This window comes from Azolla caroliniana, unplaced genomic scaffold (assembly GCF_043228905.1).
Source record: "Azolla caroliniana isolate FFs.n. ecotype wild unplaced genomic scaffold, voAzoCaro1.0.p SCAF_3, whole genome shotgun sequence".
Taxonomy (NCBI): domain Eukaryota; kingdom Viridiplantae; phylum Streptophyta; class Polypodiopsida; order Salviniales; family Salviniaceae; genus Azolla; species Azolla caroliniana.
The window spans coordinates 23,603,136-23,629,366 of NW_028230438.1; the positions used below are offsets into that span (position 1 = coordinate 23,603,136).

At 37.0% G+C, this 26,231-nt stretch overlaps 3 protein-coding genes across 6 annotated transcripts; 2 read left to right on the forward strand and 1 right to left on the reverse strand.

Annotated features, from left to right (window-relative positions):
- Positions 1 to 977: 977 nt before the first annotated feature.
- On the forward strand, positions 978 to 4,561 carry LOC147866704 (pentatricopeptide repeat-containing protein At4g13650-like). Of its 2 annotated transcripts, XM_087317160.1 has the most exons (2): positions 1,304 to 1,707; positions 1,794 to 4,560. In XM_087317160.1, exons 1-2 carry the CDS (start codon positions 1,438 to 1,440, stop codon positions 3,531 to 3,533), a joined length of 2,010 nt encoding a protein of 669 aa, XP_087173286.1. In that variant the 5' UTR covers positions 1,304 to 1,437; the 3' UTR covers positions 3,534 to 4,560. The 2 variants fall into 2 exon arrangements, with proteins under 2 accessions (XP_087173285.1, XP_087173286.1); XM_087317159.1 differs by having other exon boundaries at positions 978 to 4,561.
- Positions 4,562 to 6,768: 2,207 nt separating this feature from the next.
- Positions 6,769 to 10,354, forward strand: LOC147866705 (pentatricopeptide repeat-containing protein At2g03380, mitochondrial-like). The gene is made up of 2 exons (XM_087317161.1): positions 6,769 to 6,976; positions 7,301 to 10,354. The coding sequence occupies exon 2, from the start codon at positions 7,381 to 7,383 to the stop codon at positions 10,303 to 10,305; it is 2,925 nt and encodes a 974-aa protein (XP_087173287.1). The 5' UTR covers positions 6,769 to 6,976; positions 7,301 to 7,380; the 3' UTR covers positions 10,306 to 10,354.
- A 2,038-nt stretch (positions 10,355 to 12,392) lies between these two features.
- Positions 12,393 to 24,776, reverse strand: LOC147866706 (serine/threonine protein phosphatase 2A 55 kDa regulatory subunit B beta isoform-like). 3 transcript variants are annotated; one of them, XM_087317165.1, is made up of 15 exons: positions 24,490 to 24,776; positions 23,066 to 24,131; positions 21,212 to 21,315; positions 21,027 to 21,122; positions 20,712 to 20,831; positions 20,386 to 20,583; positions 20,174 to 20,265; positions 18,038 to 18,156; positions 15,366 to 15,489; positions 15,164 to 15,287; positions 14,928 to 14,996; positions 13,827 to 13,918; positions 13,658 to 13,735; positions 13,503 to 13,564; positions 12,393 to 13,388 (listed from the first exon to the last, which is right to left on the reverse strand). In XM_087317165.1, exons 2-15 carry the CDS (start codon positions 23,193 to 23,195, stop codon positions 13,255 to 13,257), a joined length of 1,542 nt encoding a protein of 513 aa, XP_087173291.1. In that variant the 5' UTR covers positions 23,196 to 24,131; positions 24,490 to 24,776; the 3' UTR covers positions 12,393 to 13,254. The 3 variants fall into 3 exon arrangements, with proteins under 3 accessions (XP_087173291.1, XP_087173288.1, XP_087173289.1); XM_087317162.1 differs by having other exon boundaries at positions 13,491 to 13,564; positions 24,490 to 24,771; XM_087317163.1 differs by having other exon boundaries at positions 13,491 to 13,564; positions 20,389 to 20,583; positions 24,490 to 24,770.
- Positions 24,777 to 26,231: the final 1,455 nt, after the last annotated feature.

Here is a 26,231-nt window from a genome sequence, read left to right on the forward strand (position 1 = left end):
AGGCTCTTGCACTTTGGTAGATTATCCAATGGCATTCTTCAACAAAGTTGCCTTTTGTTGCCCAATGCTTTTATAAGACATCTCTATGCATGATTGATTCATTGTTTGGGTGAATATATTACTCAAGTGTCAACATCCTTAAAGATAACAAGAGATTGTTTAGATGAATATATTTGTGGTTATTTAATAGTTATCTTGATACATAACTTATGAGTGTTCAAATGAATGTGTTTCTCTCATAATTGAAAACAAGTATCTTGACATCTAGTTGGCAAGTGTTTAATAATGTGCTCTTGCTTCAACTCAAAGTCATGTAGTTAAGCACTTGAAGTCATTCTCCTTATCTTTTAAGACAAAAGGTTTAGATTACATAACAATTACATGTTATTTTATGATGTTATCTTTAAGGATGTTACTCTCATCTACTCATGTTATATTGTGGGTAAGTAATGATTTGCCCTTTATCATGAGAGCAATAATGAAGAATAAAAGTCTCTCCAAAACTGTCTAGTTTTGTACCTTATGAAGGCTTAGTTTCCAACTCCAAGATCCTACAGTTCCTACCCCATGTAGAAAACTAGGCTCAATGCATAAGTACAGTCGAATTTGTACACTCAGGCGTAGTGCATGGGACATCGCAACTTCTCTCGAGGCTTTACAACCTTTGACAACCTTTCAATCTCAGAACTGATACTTGACTCGGCGGGATACTGAGATGGACAAGATAATAGATATGTATGTACTTGATGGACAGGAGCATACTGCGATGGACGGGATTATGTATGTACTCGATGGCCGGATGGACGGCCATCTATGGTACATACTCTTCTTCATGAAGGGCAAGAGACAGGCAAGGCAACAGAAGAACACCTGAAGGAAGGAAGGAAGGAAGGAAGGTTTGGGCTGAGCAGTGAGCACCAGAGAAGAAATGAGATGCATGTCCATCCATATGATCCATGGCGATGTGATATGAACCTCGACAATCCTCCTGCGCTGCTTCGCCCCTCTCCCTCCTCTCTGTCACTCTCAACGAATCCTGCGATCCAGCAAAATCGTTACTGGGCCTCAGAGGCCCGCCCCATTTGGTGATGGATGATGGCACGTAGCCATGCTGCTGCTCACTGCATCTCTCCCACCCCATCCATGTCTCAGACAGATCTTCCGAACCCCCCATGGTGAACAATCCGCCCCTCGGCTGCTGCAGCAGCAAAGGGATAAGGGAGAGAGAATGGAGCGAGAAACCATGGAAACAAACCCTTAGCCTGCTGCTCGATGAATCGGGAACCGCAGTAGACGGCGATTCCAGCCTCTATGCGGCTCTGCTGCGACACTGCGGGAATTCCAGATCCCTCTTGGAGGGACGCCGCATCCATGCCCACATGAGTGGAAGTGGGCATCTCAGGAATCGCTACCTCAAGAACCTGCTCTTGCAGATGTATGCCAAATGTGGTGCTGTGCAGGATGCAACGGACCTCTTCGCCAAATTCAGCCAACCAGACGTGTTCTCCTGGACCTTCATCATCGCAGCTCATGCCCATACCCATGCCCATTACCACGATCATGGTATCACTGCCTCACAACTTTTTCAACAAATGCAACAACAAGGGGAACTTCCCAATAACCATACTCTTGTTTACATTCTTTCCGTGTGTGCCAACCATATGTTGCTTCCACTCGGGAAGCTCATCCATGCTCTCGTTGTTGGGGGTAGGGATCATATGTCCAACGTCATGGTTCTCAGTTCTTTGATCAATATGTATGGAAAGTGTAGATGTTTATGTAATGCACTGCAGCTCTTCAATGGCATGCCTGACACCAGTGTGGTATCGTGGAATGTTCTGATCTCTGCATTTTTACAAGATGGTCATGGTGAGAAAGCCCTTGGCCTTTTCCAGCAAATGAAGGAGGAAGTTTGCATACCAACCAGGGTTACCTTCTTGGAGATTCTTGAGGCATGCACAATGGTATCATCCCTGGCAGATGGCAAACAGATTCACAGTATTATTCTGAGCTCAGGATTATTATCGACTGAAGTCACATTAGGAAACTCTATCATCAACATGTATGCCAAATGTGGTGATTTCAAGAATGCATTCACTGTCTTTGACATGATGCTCGAACGAAATGTCACCACATGGAACACGATTATTTCAGTGTGCAACCATCGCAACTGCATCAAAGACTGCTTGCAACTTTTTCAGCAAATGCAGCTGGAGTGTGTGATGCTGAATGAGTTAACCTACATCATCATTTTGTCTGTGTGTAACAGCTCCTCGGCACTGTTGACAGGCAGAGAGATGCATGCTCGCCTGGTTAGATCTGGATTTGAACGCAACGTTGCCATAGGAACAAGTCTTATTAGTATGTATAACAATTGTGGTGATTTGAAATCTGCAAGGGCAGTTTTTGATGCCATACCAGCGCATAATGTTATCTCGTGGAATGCCCTGATTACTGCATGCGTTCATCAAGGTGAAACTAAACTAGCTTATGAAATCTTTTTAGAGATGCAACATAAAGGTTTCAAGCCAGACAGAGTTACCATCATAAACATTTTAGACGCATTTACTGGTGATGCGGCAATATCAGAAGGTGAACATCTCCATTGTGAAGTTGTGGAGTCTGGATGGGAATCTGATCTTGCCATAGCCACTGCCCTCATTGATATGTATGGCAAGTGTAGCAAGATAGATGATGCACTACAGATTTTCGAATTAATGCCAGAGAGGAATATAGTCTCATGGACAGCGATGATCACAGCTTACGGTCAGCATGGTCAAGGATGCCATGCATTGCAACTTTTTGAACAAATGAAAGCGAGTGGGTTGGTACCAGACAGAGTGTCACTTATTGGGGTTTTAGATGCATTTGCGAGCTATACTGCACTGGCTAAAGGAAAGCAGATACATGCATACATTTTGAATCAAGGCTTTGATTCAGATGTGGCTCTTACCAATAGTGTCATCAATATGTATGCAAAGTGTGGCAGCTTGGAGGATTCATTGAAGGTATTCAGTCAAATGGATGAACCAAATGCCATCTCTTGGACCACCTTGATAGCAGCATATGCTCAGCAGGGTCAGGGCAAGGAAGCTATGTCTATGTTTCTTCAAATGCAGTGTCATGGTATGGCCCCCGATGAGGTGACTCTACGAAGCATGCTTACAGCTTGCAGCCATGGTGGTCTTGCAGTTGAAGGAAGCCAATGTTGGGCATCATTTATTAATAGCCTCAACAATATTGCATCTATTAGTCACTATAACAATTTGATCGACCTCTTAGCGCGAACCGGGAAGCTGGCTGAGGGAGAACACTTGATTGATAAAATGCCATTCCATCCAACTTCAATGTCATGGTTGACATTACTTGGTGCTTGCAAGACACACACTGATGTGGAGCGGGGAGAACGGGCAGCCAGAAATTTGTTTGCTCTTGGGTCTGAGAATGCTGCACCATATATATTGTTATCAAACATTCATGCTGCATCTGATAGTTTGGATGGAAGGAATCCCATGGTTCATGGACTACATTGATATGGCAATTCAGTTGAGTCTTGCAAGGCTGGCTCCAATATTTTGAAGTACCATCTCTAAACAGAAAATAGGATAAGGTTTTTGTGCAGAAATGTCTATCTCAATTGTGGTAAAAACATCCTAATATCTGAATGCAATTCCCCTGAAAGTCTTTTGCAAAGATATTTCACTAAAACCGCACGATTCCCATCATTCCATGTTAGAAAGTTTGGCATCAATTTTGTCATGAAAGACTAAAAAGAACATGCGTCTATCACTAGCATGGGGGAGAGGAAGTCTCAATAAGCACCAATAGCTTGAAGGAGCCAAATGGATGATGTTCTCGCTTACAGTTTAACGATATATGCTAGTCAAGCCTATCTTGAAGGCTACGAATACATTCGATGGGATTCCAATTATAGAGCACTACAATTGCATGGTTGACCTTTGCAGATGTTTTGCGAGTTTAACAAAGACAACATGTGTTTATTGCAAGACTGACACCATATGGGTGTTTTCACATATGACCCCCCTAGTGTCTTATGCCTTGTTTGATGCATTTACATGTGGGGATGCCTACACTTTACCCATTTGACACATCAACTAAAGTAAAAGGGTCTGTAAAAATGTGAGCTTTCAATCCATTGCCACCCAAACAAGGCTTGTTATTCCGGCCCAAGGGACCATTGCAATACATACACCAAACTTTATCAAAGAACATAAGAGCTTTATGTTCAAAGGAACAAGAGACAATATTGTAAAACGCTTGTGGGTCCGCATTTTATTCTCAACATATTTTGGCGGTACCATTGTTTAATCCTTATTTATAAATGAGAGGTTCTCCTCACACAAAAGATAGTTGTGTGATCACAAAATACTTCGAAAGATTGCAAGATTGCCTTTGTATTGTCTTTCATGTTATGCATGACCTCATCAATACATTCTTTTGTTTCATTCTTGTTCGCCTCTATTATACCACACAACAAGGTATTGGCAATCTTTCATAAGTTCTCCTAGTTAGGATCATCCTCATGACTCTCTTCTACATGTGTCCAATTTTTCTAATGATTTCCTTAACATCCTTAAGCCTTTTGAAACTCCCTTATTCTTTGCTTAAAGAAGTATACCCTAACACAAATTTGCTCTTTTGAGAAGCAATTATTTCCATGCCCATGTCCCCCATGGATTATGAGGAATCCATGTTCATGTCCTCTATCCAAGATATAATAAGAGAATTTTAATGGAATAAGTAAGAAGACAAGAACTCCTTGATTTGAACCATACTCGAGAATGCATTGGCAAACATTCTTTTTCATACAAATGCAAACGAATGCGTATGCTATCAAAACATTCTTATGCTTTTTTTACACTTTTTACCTTATAATAAATAATGAATACAAAAGTATGGTATTTACCATACTTCGAGGGTGTTTACATGAATGCGAATGCACGTATGGTTCAAACTTCATACTATGATTTGGACTCTCTCTCTATGAGAGGCTTGGATGGAAATGAAACTAGGCCTAGTACAAAGTAATTTCCTTTATCGAATATGTTACACCATAACACATTTTGTACAATATTAGAACTCTTTTTAAGTTCTATTTTTATTTCAATGATTGGGTAGACACCCTATTTTATTGTACACCAATTGTCCCATGGGCCAATTTTTGGCCTTAGAAGACGGTAATATATCTTTCTTTCTTTCTCTCTCTCTCTCTCTCTCTCTCTCTCTCACTCTCTCTCAAAACCACACAATTAAATTAATTACATGTAAAAACCACCATTACAAGAATGATGCCCTCTCTACATAAGTAGAGAGACATTCTAGAGTATGATAGAAAAGTTGAATACTGACAAAATGAAATAATCCCCATATGTTCTAGCATCCATAATTTCCACATAATATATACCGTTCAACTTACATTAAGTAGATAGACATTCTAGAGTATAATTAAAAAAGTTGAATACCCACATAGTGAAATAATCCCCATATGTCCTAGCATCGATAATTGCCACATAAATATACCTTTCAACTTTTTAATGTATAGAGTTACTTCATGTCCACCATCAAACATGAAAACATTGTGCATGTTCTAATTAAATACCGCAAACCTTAATAACATAAAAAATGGCACATGATTTCCATCTCATTCTTGGTCCATTTTGTCATATATTGGTTGAAGATCCTTTGTCTTGGCACTGGCAACAAGAAGACAAACTTGTCATATTTTCAATAAAGATTTCCAAATAGCATATGCAATAAGGCATTGAATGAATAAATGATGTATATTGTCTTCCAATCGAACAAATGCAAAAGACACATGTGCATGATGCCAACTCTCTCTCTCTCTCTCTCTCTAGCCATTGGCTTGGTGGTTTACACCATCCCATCATAGCCATAAATTTGAGAGAACCCAAGTTTGATCCTTGCCATGGGCTAGTCCTTGTCTCATATGCCGCAATGGATCTCCTCTTCACATTAAAAAGATATAGACCTATCAATGGAAGTTTTGACGTGATAAATAAATTCCTACACTTTGGGGTCCCATAATAGAAGCTATGTGTGAGCCAAACTATTAATAGGAACCCTCGTTTTCTAAGCTAAAAGGAATGATGCCTAATAGAGGGCTAACTCTTGCGTAATAAGATGTTTGCGGTATTTCATGCGTAGGCTTTACTCTCAAAACAAATAGAGTTTTAGCTATCTATCTCTCCCTCACACATTTTGGTATTAGAAGATGTTAATATTTCTCTCTCATTTGTTTTTTCTACTCTCTCTCTCTCACACACACACATTAAGCTTTGACTCTCATCTCAAATTAAGATCTAAAACCCTAAGTTTCTATATTAGATATTTGCACTTCATACTTTATTAAGGGTAATTGGCTTCCATTAGTGAATAATAATATGTTGTATTTCTTTTATTAATAAAGTAAGTAGTCAATCTTGAGAATGAAGGTAAAGTCGTTTTGGAAATATTGGTTTAATTAATTACTTTGGGTGTTAGAGTGAGCATAAGAGGATTAAAAAAGCACCTTCTTAACAGGGGTCCACATGCACCCTCTTAAGAGACGTTTCACACGCACCCTCTAAAAATGCACCTTCCTAAGGGGCGTTTCACACGTACGCTCTTGAAATGCACCTTCTTAAGAGGCGTTTCACGTGCGGCCTCTTGAAATAGACCTTCTTAAGAGGCGTTTCACATGAATCCTCTTCAAATGCGCTTTCTTCAGTTTGTAGAGTCCAGGAGAGAGAGAGATCAGGTCCCATGGAGCTTCTTCTACTGAAGATGACGGAGAAGAAGACGACTCCTACAGGAGCGAGAGAAGGAGAGCATTGCTTGGGTTTCTCCTGGAAGGAATACCTCAGAGACCCCAAAATCTGGGGTTTTCTTGGTGGCAGGATTATGGGTTTTCTGAAGATTCCGTCGTTTGCCCTCTGCCATTTCTTCATTGGTCAAGGTACTTATGCTTCCACGCAGTAAATTAAACCGTAGAAACCTGACAGAGTGAACTACAAAGCTCGTAACCATAAAACCCTTTAATTTAAAACTCTGAACTAAACTTTATGCCCTAAAACGTAAACCTTAAGCTTTGAACAATACAACCTTAAAATCTAAACTGTACAGTTAAAGTTCTGACAGAGAAGTTACTAAAAACGCAAACGTAAACCCTACAATTCTGAAACTCTAAACCTAAGCTATAAAACCATAAAACCCTAAACCATTGCAGCTTTCATTTTTATATAAATTTACTTAAGAGTTTATAATTTGTGTTGTGCATCAGCATTCCATCACCGGCAGATAATGGCATCTACAACCCATCTTGGGCTCCGCAAGAATAATATGCTAAGATAGAGGGTTCTGATGAGAACACTAGAAAAGAAAGAGGCGAACAATGTGACTTATCAGAAATGTGAAGTGGGTAATACTGGGTTTGATACTCTAATTGCCCAACTTAAAGCTTGTACAAAAGCAAAGGATCTGCAAAAAGGTCGAAATCTACATTCTTTTATTTTGATAAATGGTCTCCTTGAAAAAAGCATTGTCATAGGAAATACTCTTGTCAATATGTATGCTAAATGTGGCACTCTTTCAAAAGCACATGAAATATTTGATGATCTTCCAGTAAAGGATGTTGTATCATGGAATGCATTAATAGCGGGATATGCTCATCATGGACACGCTGAAGAAGCATTGAAATGCTTTGAGTTAATGCAACTTAGGGGCTTCTCTCCAAATTCAGTCACAATTTTAAGCATATTGAAAGCTTGCAGTAGCATTGGAGAACTAAACAAGGGTTGTGAAATACATGCAAAAATTGCTAAGGAAGCTTTGTTAGTGAAAGAAATGGCTATTTGTACTGCATTGGTAGATATGTATGGTAAATATGGAGAACTTGCAAAAGCACAAGCAGTATTCAGTGATCTTCCAATGCAAGATGTGGTCTCATGGAATGCATTGATTGCCGGATATTCCCAACATGGATATGGCGAAGAAGCCCTATACTGGTTTGAACAGATGAAACATGAAGGTTTTGCCCCGGACGCTGTCACATTCTCATGTATCTTGAAAGCTTGTGCAAGTATTGTTTCAATTGACAAGGGTCAAGAAGTACATGCTAACATTGTTGGAGAAAGGTTATTGGGAAAGAATACTATTGTTGGCACTGCGCTTGTAGATATGTATGCCAAATGTGGCTTGGTGGAGAAAGCCCAAGAAGTGTTTGATGAACTCCCCAATTGGAACATTATATCATGGAATGCACTTATCGCAGGATATACCCAACATGGGCATAGCACAGAAGCATTGAAGTGTTTAGAGAGGATGGAACATGGAGGTCTTTCTCCAGATCCTATTACATATGTTTGTGTCTTGAAAGCTTGTGCGGATGTTCAAGACATAAACAAGGGCCAAGAACTACATTTTGAGATTGTTAAATATGGATTATTAAGCAAAGACACAATTCTTGGTAATGCATTGGTGGACATGTATGCTAAATGTGGGTTTCTTGCAAAAGCACAAGATGTGTTTCATAAGCTTCCAATGCGGAATGTGGTCTCATGGAATGTACTAATCACTGGATATGTGCAACATGGAGATGCTGAGGAAGCATTGAGTTGCTTTGAAAAGATGCAAGTTGAGAATACCTCTCCAAATGATGTCACCTTCCTATCTATTTTAAAAGCATGTGGTCTACTTGGAGCATTGGAAAAGGGCCAAGAAATATATACTCAAATTAAAAAAGGTGGCTTACTTCGAGAAAATAACGGTGTTGGCTCAGCACTAGTTGATATGTATGTTAAATGTGGCTTGCTTGAAAGAGCACAAGCAGTGTTTGATGAACTTCCACATTGGGATGTGGTGTCATGGACATCACTTATTGCAGGATATGCAGAACATGGGCATTGTGATGAAGCTCTAAAATGTTTTCAATGGTTGGAACTCAAGGGTCTCTTCCTTGATCTGGTTACCTTTGTTTGCATGTTGAAGGCATGTGCGAGCATCAGGCTAGCTAATAAAGGTCAAGAATTACATACGAAGATTGTTCGAGAGGGTGTATTAGATAAAGATACAGTTGTTGGTACTGCATTAGTGGATATGTATGCCATTTGTGGCATGCTTTTAGATGCACAAAAGGTGTTTGAAAAGTTATCTATTCGAGATGTAGCTGCATGGAATGCATTAATTGCAGGATATGTACAATATGGTTTCAGTGAGGAAGCAATTAATTGTTTTGAAAATATGAGGCAGTTAGCCTACTCTCCAGATGTAACAACCTTTGCATGTATACTGAAAGCATGTGGGAGCACAGGAAACGTAGAAAAGGGTGAAGAAATACATGTTGAAATCAGTAGGCAAGGCTCACTAGGGAAAGATACTATAGTTGGCACTGCATTGGTGGACATGTATGCTAAATGTGGCTTGCTTGCAAAAGCACAGCAAGTGTTTGACGAACTTTCAATCCGGAATGTTATCTCATGGAATGCGTTAATAACTGGATATGCCCTTCAGGAGTGTAATGAAGAAGCACTGAATTGTTTTATGAGTATGCAACTAGAGGGCCTCTTCCCAGATGAGGTTACTTTCCTTCCTAGCCTGAAAGCTTGTGGAAGCATAGTAGCACCTTTGAAGGGCCAAAAGATGCATCTAGAGATTGTGAAGGTAGGGTTGCTGGAGAAAAATAACGTTCTTGGTAATGTGTTAGTTGACATGTATGCCAAATGTGGCTTGGTTGCTGAAGCACAGGAATCATTTGATACCCTGCAAGTTAAGGATGTGGCCTCATGGAATGCCCTAATTTCAGGGTATGCCCAGCTTGGAAATGACGAGGTAGCTTTTTGTACATTCACAAAAATGGTAGGAGAAGGTAAAGAGCCAAATTTGGCAACATTTACTATCCTATTGAATACCTGTAGTCATACTGGTCAACTAGACCAAGCATGCATGTACTTCGATTCTATGAACAGTAGCTACTCTTGTTTTCCTACTCTAGAGCACTATACATGCATGGTTGATCTCTATTGCCGTTCTGGACAAGTAGAACAAACGATGGCTGTGATAATAGATATGCCATTTCATGCTGACCTTACGATCTGGAACACTTTATTAGGTGCCTGTCAAAAATGGGGCAATGTACAGTTGGGGATATTAGCATTTGAGCATGTGATTCAGCTGGATGAGAAGGATGCTGTAGCTTATGTCTCTCTGAGCAATATTTTTGCAGCTTCTGGCAAACAAGGAGATTCAGAGAAAATTGAGGCCATACTTGGGAATAAAAGAATCACTTAGTTGTTAGAATCACGTTGATGGATTGATGAATCAAATTTAACCTTTTGTTTCACTTGGGCATGTCAGTGCCCATTTTAGTAAACCATAGATACCCCATACTTTTAAGGAGAGTTAGAATTAAAATTCACAACAAGAAGATATCTTTATATAAATTGTTAATGTATATAATTGGCAAACGTGGCTATATTCTAACAAATAATCAATGTGCCACAAAACAGTTTTTTAAATTTGAAAAGAACTGCACAACTGCATAATTATAATTCAGTACTTTTACAAGAAGTCCAAATACATGCACAAACTCAATATTAAGTGTAACTTGGTTTTATAGATCAATGATAATGATTGTAATTCACGAGGGGGATTTACAACTTCTAGTGGTCCTTGAGATGGTTTTATAAGCATGTGGTGCATAATGGGATGAGTGATAGGGGATATTAGTATCAGTTGTTGGTTGGTGTAGTTTAGAGAGGCTATGCTTGAGTTTGCTGGTTTCTTCTGTGTGTCCTTGCGTTGATCTGAGATAGAAAGTTTCAAATTTGGTATTAGCTTTTCTTGTTGAAAGTTCAATTCAATCTCAACATCATTTTCAATATTATCAAATGTGGAGAAGAAAAACAAGCTTTTGCTTTCTTCTACGTCTAAGCTTCTCAGCTAGGAGTATGTTTAAAGATGAATCTCATCTTATCACAGAAAATCCACCCTAGATAAGTGCTCAGAATTATCTCTTTTTGCTACATTATTTGGTCGAAGTCACTGTTTACGTCTTTGTTTCATATCAAAGATCTGATCAGAGGTTTCCTATCAAAGTTATAAGGGCAGTATTCATGGATTGTTAAAATTTTCCGTTTTCCTGGACATATCTATGGGAGATTCTTGAACATATTGGAACAGAGTATTCTATATTGGATTTAAATATGGCACTATGTCATGTATCATAATGTTTCATAATCATTCTCTTGCTTATAGCCAATAGTTCCTTTTGGATTTGGTCAACTTCAAGGACCAGTGTATGCAAATGCGACATGGCCTGTTGGGGCTTCTATAACTATACCAAGTTTTATGACTTTCACATCCTCGCAGTGAAATTGCATGGATGCAAGTCATATCCTCCTATTGTTGGGTCCATATCTTACCATCCAAAAATGTAGGCCTCAACTCCCTTGTATTCTAGTACAATCTTTCCAAAGGTTCAATTACCAGCTAGCACTAGAAGTTCTGCCCTACGGGGATAGAGCAAGGGAATCAATTTTTATCGTACATCTTTTGCAACATGGAAGAAAGTAGTCAAATTTAATAAGATTTAAAAGCATTCAGGTACAAGGTGCAAATGAGCACGCCTGGCATGCTGGTTTACTTGCAATTTGCATGTTGGATTGAAACTAGTAACAAACGTTCTCTCATCCTCAACTAATTAATAACACGAACCCTTTACAAAATGTTCGCTTTGCTGTTTTAAATATTTAGGCACAAGGTGCAAACGAGCACAAATGGCATACTGGTGTACTTGCAATTTGCTAAACTTAATAGGTTTGGAACTTTCAGAAAACCTTTTCCTTTCAAAAAAAACCTAAACCCTTTACGTTAGCTTTGCTCTTTTAAAGATTCAAGCAGAAGGTACAAATCAGATTCTCCATGAGTGTAGAGATGAATATGTACATATGCTGGCTTGCTGGCTGATCATGCACATTGCATACAAATCCTTCCTAATCACTTTCAACAGATTTGCAATATAAAATAATCATGACTTTCAACAGAGTAGAACTACAAATTTGCATTATTAACCTCCATTATGATACAGGTGCATTAAGTATATATATATTAACCTCTATTATTATAAACACACAAGTTGCCTTAACCTGTGTTTTAAATATAGCAACCTCCATTATACTATGCACAAATGCAGCTCTGGTGATATGTCAACAAAATATTCAGTAGGTCTTTCACCCGTATTAAATATAAGCATACATTCCATGCACACATCAAAGAGGACAATGTTTAATAAGAATTGCATACCGAAATAAATCCTCCGAACAAGATTACATATCAAATATGTTTTCAAAACCATAAACAGAGATTTGTACACGAAATTTGATATAATCAAACCCAGCATGACAAGAATGCTACATGCTTGTATAGATTAATACAAAACATAACTTCCACAGAAAGAAAGCAGATGGGGTTCTGAATGAAGCACAAGATCATGAAATTTTGAAATGTTAAGTTGTTTTTACTCCTGCAACAAGTATTTGCGCCGAGTTAAATAAATTTAACTTGCCAAACTGACTTATTTTGACAAAACTTTCCTGCCTAACTACTATCTAGGGATCTATCTATTATGCTTGAAAGGTTTCCCTTATAAAATGTAAGCAGATAGGGCATTATAAAATGCAGTATATTCTGCGAACAATTTGAAGCAGAGGCATTATAATCTGTTTACAAATTCAACTTGATACTTTTTGCCACTATAAAAAGGGGCATGCATGAAGTGAATATACTGCATCCATGCTGGTATACAAGTAGGCAAGAACTTCCTTAATGATCATGATACCATTGAGAAGGTTCATCCGTAGGTGTGTCATTAACAAAGCCTCCACACAGTTTGCAAACAGATGGAACAAAAGAATCTGTGTCAAAGTTTTACAACTGTAAAAGAATCACGGTTGGTCAGGACTTCTTCCTCTAGATTGCATTTGTTTCCCCCAACCTCAACAGGGAATATTATAGGTGGTCTACAAATGAGCTCAAAAGAGACTCTTGACCAGTATTTTGTTTGGCCAGAGATTTTTTGCATTTACTCCTATCAGTAAATACAGTCTTTAACATCAGCCCAAACTCTAGTTAAAACTTGTGTAACCTTTTCGCATAATAGTGCTCGATACCACAAATAGTGGAAATCAGAAAGAAAGAAGAAAAAAAATTAGGAAACCATTTTACTTCAAAGGAATCAGCTTAGGCATAATACATATACAGGCTGTTTGATGCAGCACAAGCAATAAGATCTGCAGTAGGATGCCAAGCAAGATGCAATAGCTTTGCTTGAAAACTGTAGCCCCCATTCAAGTCAACTCCAGAAATATCGGTTCCTGAATATGGCAAGTGCATGAAAGGTTTTGACAATGACCCACATAATACTAACGAAGATAAAACAGATTTAAAAGCAAGATATAATAAAACATTAGATAGACCTCTCCTAATACCGCGGCGAGTGAAACTTGGTAGACTTCTCCCACTACTAGGAGACATGTTTTGTACGGGCCGCCTTGACAAATTATCACCCAAGATTTGAGTAAGGTAATGAAAATTTCTTCCACCAAAATAAATAGATATTAATCAAGATATATGGATTCTGTACCTGTTTGGAGATCGGCTAGCTTCCAATGTTGAAGCCTCCTCACTTCCAGGTGTAGTACCAAAGACTCTAAACAGATTACTATTAACCACCACAAACATATAAACATTCATCTCATTAACCTTTCACGAACCAGTTCTTACATAACAGAGTGATATATTATCATATCCACCTGTATGAGCCTGTGGCTGCCCTTGCACCATCTCCACTCAAGCAGCATTCGAACTTATCAAAGATTGAATCATTTTCATACAGATCACACAACTGCAAGAAAATAGTAAGGTCAGTATCATTGTAGGTTCTTGAAGGAACAACTTTTGTCACAGCCAGAAACAGTCTTTGTAAGTTCAAATTTATTCAACATGTTCATATTGTGCATCAATGACCACTTTTCCATCAATACATCAATCTGTATCCTATTGATCTCATGTGTCAATCCTATTATGACGAAGAGAAAGGAGAAAATTAGGCCTTATAGATGAGGCCGGATTCAAATTTTCTGCTGCATAACTAGACACCTAACACTAGATCTTGGACATTTCTATTTTGCTTGATAATGTCATCCTTTATTTATATTATGGAGAAAGAAAGAAAGATATATTAACGTCTTTTAAGAGGCCAAAATGTCTCGTCTTTGAGAACAAATCAAAATAAAATAAATAAGATGAAAAGAGAAGAAACGAGGGAATCTGGTTTTTGGCACATGTGAGATTCTCAAGTTAGGTATATTGTAGCTTTTGTCTTTGAAAGATCTCTGGCATAGGTCGATCCAGAATGGAAATGTCTCCAAAGCGAGGGAAGCACCTACACAGCTAGTTTTATAACTTCCCAAGTTACACCAATATTAATAAAAAATATCCAGTAGAACAAGATATATAAAGTTTTCCAAGTTTCCTATCTAGTAGTTGCCATTCAAAAAAGGAATAAGAGAAATGAGCGTACAATGGTTCAATCTTGATTAGGTAGAATGCTAAGTGTTATTTCGTCTTCTCTCTTGGTATAGCTTTAGCTGCAAGACTTTTTCATCATGTTTTTGTTTTATTTTTTAATAAGACATGATGATCTGATCTATACCCTTCCCTCTCTCCATATACATTGGATTGAGTTAGGACAGTATAATTATGTGCAGACATTCCACAATTCTGCCAATGTCTATTCTTTCTGTGTACACTCAAATGCAGACAGTATAATTAGATTAAACTAACATTTGGAAATTAAAACAGAAATCTCGCGCTATGTACACTCAAAGGCTGCAGTATCATCAGTTACATACCTTGGGACGTAAATATTCATGGACTTTAAAAGTTGCAACAGGTGCTGACTCCATGTTTACATCCCAGAACTGCAATGTAAAGAGATAAATATACAAATTGATCAAACATTCTGTAACTGAAAGACAACGCCAGAAGGAACAAACCTTCAATATGGGAAGCTCATTGAGAATTCTGCACTTTGTTTTTAAATAGAATAGAATTTTTAATTTCACAGAGTCCTAAGAGAGATAGAAACCTTAATTGTCATGTAGTCTCTGCTAAGCATGTAGCGGCCATTCCTAGCAAATTTAAGATCCGAGATAGAAGCTATAATCTCTGTAAAGAATGACCTTGATCCAGGGATTTCCTGCTCCTCAAAACTGAGAAGATTGTATGTTAGAAATTAGGAAAAGACATTCAATTAACCTAAATAGAACCCCCAATAAATATATACTTACAGCTTCGTATGTCTATCACACAAGGCAGACTGCCTCATGTCCACAAGGCGAACAGTGCCTTTGGAACTGCTATAGGCTAGGGTGTTACAATGGATAGGATGAAACTCAGCTGATGTAATTACCTCTGCCAAAAGTAACCATAAGAGAAAAGTTATAAATCTTACACTTGAGTAGCTGAAATATAAGATACAGCAGAAGAAATACTCAGTTTAACTTGTTGAACTGATACCAAATGTAAGCACTCATAAGAAGCCATGACGATGTAATGCCTAACGGTCAGTGATAAATGCACAAAGATGCCTAAGAGATGTTGCATATGCAAATCCATAAAGAATTACTGGAGTAGATAGTTGTAGCCATAGATTGACATATTCGCATTCGTGGGTCCTGCCCCACGAATTCATACGAATAGGAATACGAATGCATGTAAATATATTTGTTTTCTTTTCTTTTTTGAATTTTTTATAAAAAATAAAAAACTATTTTTTCCCTGTGAGCGAGTGAACGGCAGCGAGCGAGGAAGCCTCACCCTACTCCTTCTGCGTGTTGCCCTCGCTTCCCTCGGCATCTTGTTCTCGGCCAAGAAATTAGGGTTTCGGCTAAAAACCCTAATTTCTATCATAATCCTAGTTTCAACAGTTTTCTTTCTTTTCAGCCCGCGTCCTTGACTCCCTCTCATGCTCTATTCTAATCCTACATCTTGTTCTCTGCTGCAAACTCAGACTTTCATTGAAACCCTAAGTTTAGCTAAGTTTAGCAGAAGCCCTAATTAATTAATTATTAATTAATTAACTAATATTTTTTAATTAATTAATTAATTTTTTGATGAATTAAGATATGTATTAGTAAATTAATTACTGTATAGTGAATCAATTAATTATTATATTAGCTAAGTTTAGCAGAAGCACTAATTAATTAATTAATAATTAATTAACTAATATTTTTTAATTAATTAATTAATTTTTTGATGAATTAAGATATGTATTAGTAAATTAATTACTGTATAGTGAATCAATTAATTATTATATTAGTGAGTTAATTAATTATTGATGTATGTGTGTATATACATATATGAGTGATATATGTGTGTGTATACGTATGTGTGTATATGTATATATCATATATTTATGTATGTATACGTATATATCATATATGTGTGTGTATATGTATATGTATATATCATATATGTATCATGTATGTATGTATGTATGTATATGTATATATCATATATTTATGTATGTACATGTATATGTAAATGAATGGTTTTATAATATTCTTCGGGCCGATTTATATTCTCGAATATCGCGAATATTGCGGATGTCGAATACCACGTATATTACGCATGGCTCAATCTATGGTTGTAGCCCATTCCACAAATTGCATAACTATCCAAATACTAGTACCAAGTATCGAGATATCACTTTTCTCTGGAAAAGTATAATTGCATTGTGATTGGTCATATCTCGGCCAAGTTCGTTTATCTTGCACTTGTCAATGATATTATCATACCAATCATTTCAGGCTATGATTGATATTCTAAATCTTTATAAACATTCATATGGCTCAATACCTGGTGATAGGATCAGAAAGAGTCCTCCGATATAATGCATGTAGAGTTTATTTTGTAATCAATGTACTGCTCCCCTTGAAATATATGCAGAGAAACTGAGGACCATGATCATCGCATTGTTATGGGTGAGATAATACCTCGGTGTAGAAGAGACGCTATTAACACGATAATGGTTCTCACTACCTCCATCAGGAAACCTTAACACATTATAGTCACTCCTATAATTAAGGATCACATATTTACTCTCAAACCTATCAGTAGAAGCAAGAGCATATTCGAGCCTGGAGAAGTATTAATTATAGATTTGAGTATTTTTCAAGGGCGTTAAACACATTCCTCAAATTGTAGGACTTGCAAGTTCACTAAGATTTTTATACAAACATAGGACAAGTGTCAGTGCAGGTTCTTTTCCTCTATTATATCCAACTGGTCCTTTTTGGCTTACATATTGATGAGATTTCTACACCATGACAGGGTACAGATACGAAAGCATCAGTTACTTGGTAGCTCCTTTATTATACGTAACTCCTATCATGAGCTTTATCTGCATTTCTTATCATAATGTTCCTCGTACAACCTTAATATACTTTATATGCCAATACATTTCCTGCAGTTTTTAATATTAATGCTATATTTAAGTTTCAGCGGACATCTGTATTGTCTGACATAACAACTGTAACTTCAGTTTCCGAAAGATACTTTTGTTTTTCATTTTGTGTGGATGAGAAATTGCAGGACATTGTGACTGTTGACTTTTCTTGGTCTGCATCTTTGGCCAATACAGAAATTCTTCATTATAACCCAATATGATGTGCAGCCATCAAATTAACATGAAACTCAGCCTAAATTTTAGAGTCAAGAGTTAGAACTGTCCTGAGGTTAAGAAAAGAATCAAGAAATGTTAGCCTCAGTCTTATTTTAATAACAATGCATTGAATGAATGTAGGACTTAGGGAAGCATGACGCCTCTAGTAATGAACTTCCATTTTGAATTGCCGATGTGAAATAAGAATGACTACTTGGAATGCAAAGGCAGCAGGGGTTCATACTGTACTAGTCGTAAATTGCATCAGTATAAAACAAAGTTCCAGGAGAACCATACCAGTTAAGTCTTCCATATTCGCAGGTTTGATGTCCACTATGTTGAAACTCTGATCACTAACCTCCAAGTTCCAAAGGTTTATTCGCAAATCATCAGCTGATATGTAGGTTTCTCCATCACTGTTACCATAGCATTCACCATCATATATAGTTTTAAACAGTTCTGGCTACGATAGATGTTAATTTCTGTATTATGATGCAGGTATAACTTCAGCATAACACATACTATGATAGTTTGCAAAATCACAAGATAATCTATATTACCATTGCACATAACAATGCTAAATCTTCAAGGACAATGATTGATATCTTTTACCCATATTTAACTTTAACTCAAAAATCATTTTCAACGAAGAATGTAGGAGTCTAGAGGATTTGATGCAATACACAGATTTGACCCAAAGATCAAACATTATTCCATTTAAAATCAAACATTACAATAAGCATTTTTCAGTCCACAACACAAATCCCAAGAAACGTAAGCATGCAGTATTTCACCAATAGACCTGTCTAGTTGCTGGAAACCCTAATATCAAAACCGCAGTGAATCTTGGGAGGTTTTTAACAATTTATTATATTGGCATTTGCACAAAAAGCATTTGTGAAATCTGAAAACCAGAAACCCTAGTTTAAAAAATCAAATAACAATCACCAGACACCTCAATCTGTCATTTTAGATATACATGATGGAGGAAGGTGATTCTTGATGAATCCTTTTTCTCCTTCGCAGAGTTCCCAAATTTATTTATTCCATTCTAGAAGTCCAAAAATATAAGCTTTCCTTGCATGAGCTAGAATATGGTATAAAAGTTTTACTACCTTACACATGCCTCCTAATTATTAATGTAAACATCCTTGAAATTCATGCATACATTAAAATTTGTCAATCAGTTGGTTTACACCCACCGACTTCAAATGTAGCTGTATTATCCCAGGATGACACATGTGACACTTCTGACATTTGTCCACATATGAATGCATGTTTGACCAGGCCCTAGGTCTCATCAACATACTTATTCCACAAAAGCTGTCAAAGCATGTAGATTGTTTACGCATAATAGAATACTAAACAAGTAAACTAACTTGATCCTATGTATAACCACGTAACTAATCGCTCACAAGAATAACAACCATGTGACACCTCCCACCCAATGTGTACTTAATATTAACGCACTATCTTCTCTAATATTGAGATCAAAACCTCTCATTGGAGCTCAGAGAAATAGAGGGAAAATAAAAAGTAGAGAGAAAAAAGACAGTGTGAGGGAAGAAACGAAATGAAGGAAATTCTGAGAAGGAGGATTCTATGGGAATCAAAATGTGGAAGAAATATGCAAGAAATAGTAACAGATGAATGAAATTTGGAGAGAAGGGTCAGCACAGAAATCTCAGCAACAGAGATTTCTGATTCTGCAGAAATTTAATAAGAGAGAAAAGAGGAGAGCTCAGAAACTCAGAATGAAAAGGACAATGCAGTGCAAAGCATAAGAGAGAAATGGAGCCAAATTTCAGTCAGAGATAATTGATGTTGGATTATTTGATTGCTGGCCAACCAGGAAAAGCAATAGTTTGGTTTTTCACCTTTTTGGTAAACTGTTTTTTGTTTTTTTAATAGCTATTAAACAGAATAAAAATAAATCAATTGCCTGTTTCTTGCAGAGTTTGGGGTTTTTCTTCCATGTTATGCCTGTTGTGAAACACATTTTTTATATCTGATTGCAGAATTCCAAAATGCAGTGAAGTTATATCTCTATTCCCAAAGAGACTTTAATATGGGAGTATAAATCCAAGGTCAAATCTCAAATGAAGGGTGTCTCTGTGCTTAGATCATTGATACACTAGCAACGTTTAATAACCATTGAGAATAAAAAACATATGCTTTAGCAAACAGTCATCAAAAAACACAAAACATAACTGATTTAACATTAACATTCAAATTTGGAAATGACCATAACGATTTTCTACACAAATCGTTGGCAGCACAATATTGTTCAACTTTACAATTGTTCAAAATTGTTTGAGACCCAGCAGAAACACATAATGTTTTACTATTCTTATTTGTATATGAGAATATTATTTAAAAACATGCAAGAACCAAAACAATGAGTGACCAACTACACCCTTTCTCTAACATTACCTGTTAGTTGAAATAGAATTGATATGATAATCATGAGCATGTGTATAGACCCTTCTACATCGTGCTACATGTGTTACCTCACTACTAGAAACCTGCAATTACAGTCAGAAAATCCAGTGAATTCAACATCAGTACATACCTTTTCACACATCAATGCATGACAATCTTAAAATGCTAAATAGAAAATAAAAGAGCCATAGAGAGAGCACGACTACCGTGGGCAAGTGAAGTGATGTGATACCATTTGGTGGAAATACATATTCATGATCTACTCCTGAGGTTCCATTTTCTGCACATGACCCTGTGGACTTATAAGAGAGAACATTTCTTCCTGGAAAATTTCCATTGCATATTTGAGAAGAGCTCGATACATTCATTTCAGTTACTTTCTTTATCTTCTTCTCGGAAGCCTGAATGGGAGGAAAACCGTTAAGCAGTAACAAAGCTTTTACTGATGCAATTATTGTACAGTTTCACAAATTTTACAAGGAACTAGGATTGGAAAGAAATATATTCAATGCCCAAACACAAACCTCACCTTCCACAGTTTAACTGTTTTGTCATTTGTTGAAAGCAGAAAGAGAGAATTATTTGCAGTCTCACACCACCTTATCTTATTTATCTTCTCTTCAATCTCCAAACTCTTCAAGTAGTCAAACTGAAAAAATCATATCAAAAACTTCACATCATTTATCGTACAGTATTATAGAGAAAAAAACAAAACAAAACGGTGTGTGCGACGTACAGTATGATGCACATTATAACTTAATCAAACTAGGGTTCTCAATCAATTAGAAATAGAATTAGCAAAAAGAAACCAACGGAGAAAGGGAGAACCAAATCCTCAACAGACCTCAGGCTCATGACTCTGAAACTCAGTCTTATAACGGTATTCAGGATGCCTTGAAGTTGATACATCCGTTCTTTCCAACTCCCTACGAGAGCGAAGCTGTATAATATTCCAGGATTCAGTATGGCACTTCAGTATTTACCACAAGTTTTAACCTGCCTTCTACAGACAATCATGGTTATATATACCTCTTTTCCATCTGTTCTTTCAAAAAGGACCACTCGACCACCTCTATCTCCTGTTGCTAGATGCTCACCAGATTTGTCAAACTCAATGGCAGAAATAATATCAACTGCAAAAAACAAATATCATTATGAGCTGTCATATTTATTGATACGGCCTGTCAAATAAATCAGCATACACTACAACGAATTTACCCCATTCAATTGCAATTAAGAAAGCATTAGACACCAGTTGATTTTAGCAATGACAAAGTATATCCACTTATCAAATGTTAAGTAATATTCCAACACAGTACTGTGTGTTCCTATTAAATTCATGCTTCTGATGGAATGAATAAGATGAACCTATTGCTAAAGTATTATGACATTTATGAATGAGTAACTAAGAAGCATGCAAAGGCATTGAAGAATAACATCAGATCCTTATACAAGCACAAAGAATTAGGAATTCTTATATTCGGGTATTGCATTTTCGAAACGTACAAGTATGGCTAGTTAAAGTATGCTTGCAACATGGCACAACCATGAATAGTGTCAACCAATATCCATCTAAACAATTCAAGGCCTTTATACATTAACCAGAGATGCATTCCTTGTCACAATATTTTAACGATGCTAAGATGTAAGTTTGAAATGCAAGCCAATATTCATGAAGGTTTATGGCTAAGCTTAGACGAATGCTGTCCCAACGTTGCAACACGGAGCAAGTCATCTCCAGCCATAACACAACATGGGGGAATTGTACACCATCCTCAATAACAAAAGTAATTTAGAAGCAGAGAGGCCATAAGTGAAATCCAGACATCAACAGACTTTGATACATTTATAGAGAATATTAAAGTTTAGACATTGCAAAACATGCATGCCTGAACCACCATTGAATCAAGTCGATTATAGGAAGCTTCAGTGTAGTCACAGATGAAATATCCATGGGATAAGACCTTGCCAATAAACAAATAAAGCAACGATACCTACATAATATTCTCTGTCTAGCCTGAGCCGTTTAATCTCTCAATAGTGGTAACTCTATTTTCAATCTAGATGACAGAATTTAAAAAACACTTTTCATGGTTCACATCCATGTATGCTGTAGGATCTGGACTGCCAATTGCCCTGGACATATTTTTGGGCATGTAGCTTCAAGCTACACGCATATCCCATCAATTATCGAAGATTGTATGAATCAAGTTTCACTAGTGCATATGTTTTTAGTTGCAATGACATGAAAAAGGTATTCTATATCTAGCTCAGGAGTATTTTTAATTAATGGTTCAAAATGAGAACCTTATAAATGCATTCACATTCTATGAGGATTATAGTTCAAAATGCTTCTGTTTGACTAGAAGTAGGTGAAGTTATTGGTACATTGTATTTTTGTTAACAAACATATCCGAGTTCTGGAATCTTCTTGAGTATATTGACATTCTTCATGGGACATGCAAGCTCATATGTCCAGCAAACACTTGATCAACTTTTGTAAAATATCAATCCACAAACATCAAGCACATCACAACAATTACCAGATCCCATGATGCAAATACCTAGAGATCCCATATGTCATTTTTAATATCTCTATGATAAATGCAACCCAATCTTCCTGCCCATGCTGACCATGAATCTTTCAAATATGACTATTAATACAGCACCAGCACAGTGTTCTTAGCCAAGGTTACCGTAAATGATAAATGCAACCCAACTTTCTAACTGCACCTTCAGAATATGGATTAATGCAGCAAAATATTTCCTACCCATGGTGTTTATGAAGCTTAAGAGCATCATTATTCATGTAACATTTAACAGAAGGTTTGATCCATTGCAAAATTTTAACATAGAAAATGCAAATAAAAAATATTTACATACCATCTTGAACCTCCTCACCAGCAGATCGTTCACCAAAGACTTGCGAGAATTTCCATTCAAGAGGTTGCATTGATTGACCATTTTCAGGAGGTGCAAGCACCACTTCATCTCCACTGGCACCAGGGACCATAGTTCCTATTTTAATCACGAACTTATCTCTTAAACTCTCGCTCTATTTGAAGCTGAGATTATTTGAATTCTTCAGCTTTTTCACCGCACCAGCTTGTACACTTTGATAGCTTGTAGTGTCATTGTAGGTGGAACATAGACAGCATTTGCTATTTTTGTTCACAAATGTAAGCAGGATTCCTTATATCCTTCAGCTATTCCATGAATACAATAACTTGACCTGTCTACTTAAGTAGGGTGGCAATTAGAGTTCCCAATTTGTCACAAAATCTATGTAGAACCTATCTAGGGGTTGGTACTCTGCCACACTAATCTATGTGGAATCCGAGTTAGTGTTTTTTCTGTTTCTTCCCAAAGCTAGGCATAACTCTGTTAAAATATGAGCAAAAACCTTAATTGGCGTTCTTCATTCCTGCCTAACAGGCAGGTTCTTTCCTGTCTATTGGAAGACTCTGAGTGGTACAAACCATTTCAGCATTCCCACTAACCCTCTGAACAAATCCAAGTAGTGAAATCCATCTGGGATTCTCTTCCAGTTTTTTTCCCAAATCTGAATAAAACCCTAATAAGGGTTTTTCCAAGCCTTCTGAACAGAACTTAGAAGAGCACGTTTAAATTTCACTTTCTGCTCAAATCCATGTAGAACCCATTGAGTGGTTCTTTCCCAGATTCCTGCCCAAATTAAAATATAACACCCTAATTAGAGTTTCTTGTTTCTCTCTCAAAATCTAACCAGACCCACGTAAGGTGTTTGCAGTCTTCTGCGCAAATCTAGGCAAAACCCATCAAGAGTTTCAATTCTTCTTCACGGGTCTAAACAGGCCCTGATTAGGCTCATTACTTTCTGCTCATATGTCCATTTTTACTCTGTTCTGGTCAGTAAGAAGAACTCTCTTCAATAAGAAAATGAGCGTAGATCTTTCTCATCTACAATTTCCTGTGGATACAACACAAACTCTAATCAAATGGTTTCAAACTTACCTACTTGATCAGATAGTTAGAAAGAAAAACATCCACAGTTGAATGAAAATGGTTTGGAAAAGCAAAATATTTTTATCGAAATGGTTAGCAAATTCAAAATGACTTGAAAAAGCACACAAACATAGACATGGTAATAAAAGCTTTGTAAAGCAGAGCGTCATAGATATGGAGATGATAGAAGATCGAACCAAATAGACAAGAAATGAAAACAAATACTCAGCTTAATAGGTCAGACAGATAAACAATCATAAGAAAGGAAGAGACCATCGATGTTTTCAGATAGAAAAAGAAAAAAAGAAAAAAAAATTTAAGACCTGTTGGTTGAGAATGTCCGAGAAAGGAAACTATTTTGGAGTTCACTCTGTTTTCTTTTCTTTTCTTTTTTCTTTTTTCTTTTTTTTTGCTTTCCTGGAAGAAATCGTTCGATTGTTCAATGTATGTATGTATGTATCTATATATACATATGTATGAAAGAAATTACAAGAAGAAACACAGAGGAGGCAGAAGGGGGGGGGGGGGGAAGGGGGGAGGTATAAGCTATGGCGATGGATTTAACTCTGCTTTTCTATCGATCTGACTAAAATGTGTATGTGTGTGTGTGTGTGTGTGTGTGTGTGTGTGTGTGAGAGAGAGAGAGAGAGAGAAGGGTTAAAAAAACACTTGGAAAAGGAGTGATATATTATTGTTGTTGTTATTATGAGGAGGGGCTCTTTAAGATTCTTATCCCTAAAAATGTTTGATGAATGAGAGAGGGAATGCCCTAAACCCATCCCTAGAAACACAAATATATACCTTTCTGGGACACTAGAAAAAGAAGAAGAAGAAGAAGAAGAAGTGCTCCTCTAGGCTCCTCTCTTTTACATACCCTCGGAAGGAAGAAAAAATAATAATACCATGAAAACTCGCCACTCAGAACACATTTCGTCTTCTTTACTCACCCCCCCGAGAATACATGTTCTTCTTTTGAGCTCCGGAATAGTATGTTTCTAAAGACATCGGTTTCGGTAGAATTCGATTTGTGCGGGAGGAAGCATGTGCTCTCCCTCCTCTTTGGCGGGGAATGTTAAGCGACTCAGGAGAAGAACTCTTCTCTTTTGTGTAATCCTCTCCCGATCCTCCCCGTTATATTGTTTATCTGAAAGATAGAGGCCAAAATTTCATCCATTGAGCATAAAATGTCTTCCAATACAATCGTTGGCAAACTCCTTAATATCGTCAATCTCGTGAATTAGTTGTGAAGAATATCAAAAGATGCTTTGTAGTCTAGGTTTAGGGAGTCGATTCTTAAGTAATTCTCATATTCTTTCATACAATTCTTCAATAACAATGTGGAGGAGCATCCTGTGTGGTTCTTGCAAACACACATGTCATATATTCCAACATTGGTTAGCTTCATTCTTTGAACAATGGAATGGTTGAAGTTGATTCACTATATCAAGCCCACTTCATTGATTCCCAATAGCATATCAAAATTATTCTCCTTGTTTGACACAAATCCTATAAAGGAATGCATATCCTATTTGTTCGAGTTAACCTTTCATAAAAAATATCATCGGTCATCCTTGGAGTTTCAATTTGAAGCTAAAAGTGGGGGATTCGAATGGGATTTGACAATCTTGAATAGGAACGAGTTAGAGTTTGCATGCAACAAGAGATTCATCATAAAAAGAAAAAATAGAAATACTCCATGCTTCAAGATAGAGTCAAGGAACCATAGTAAATCAAAGGGCAAGTATGAGGAACATCTATTGACAAAAATTTAAATGTTCTCATCACATATAGTTTGTTGGCAACCCCTACCAAGAATAGTTATTCCAACCACAAATCAATCTTTAAGTTGATGTCTATTCTCTAACATTAGCACAATCACAAAAAGGAGAAGCAAGCCGCATTCTCCACCTATGTTCACCTCAAGCCAATGTGGCCTTGAGCAGTTCTATCTCAAGTCGAAGTGAATGTAAGTAGGTGAGTTGATTCGCTTTGATTTCTTTCAATCTATTCTAACATTTATACCATAAATTATTTATCTCATCAATGAAACACTCTTTGTTCAAAT

Excerpts from the sequence above, each read along its gene's own strand:
- LOC147866704 (XM_087317159.1), top strand. The coding sequence starts at position 1,173 with ATGGTGAACAATCCGCCCCTCGGCTGCTGCAGCAGCAAAGGGATAAGG.
- LOC147866706 (XM_087317162.1), bottom strand. The coding sequence starts at position 23,195 with ATGGTCCCTGGTGCCAGTGGAGATGAAGTGGTGCTTGCACCTCCTGAA. Across the intron at positions 20,584-20,711 it reads AAACAGTTAAACTGTGGAAG|GCTTCCGAGAAGAAGATAAA; the intron begins GTGAGGTTTGTG and ends CCTCCCATTCAG. Across the intron at positions 14,997-15,163 it reads GAGACTACATGACAATTAAG|TTCTGGGATGTAAACATGGA; the intron begins GTTTCTATCTCT and ends TTTACATTGCAG.
- LOC147866705 (XM_087317161.1), top strand. The coding sequence starts at position 7,381 with ATGAGAACACTAGAAAAGAAAGAGGCGAACAATGTGACTTATCAGAAA.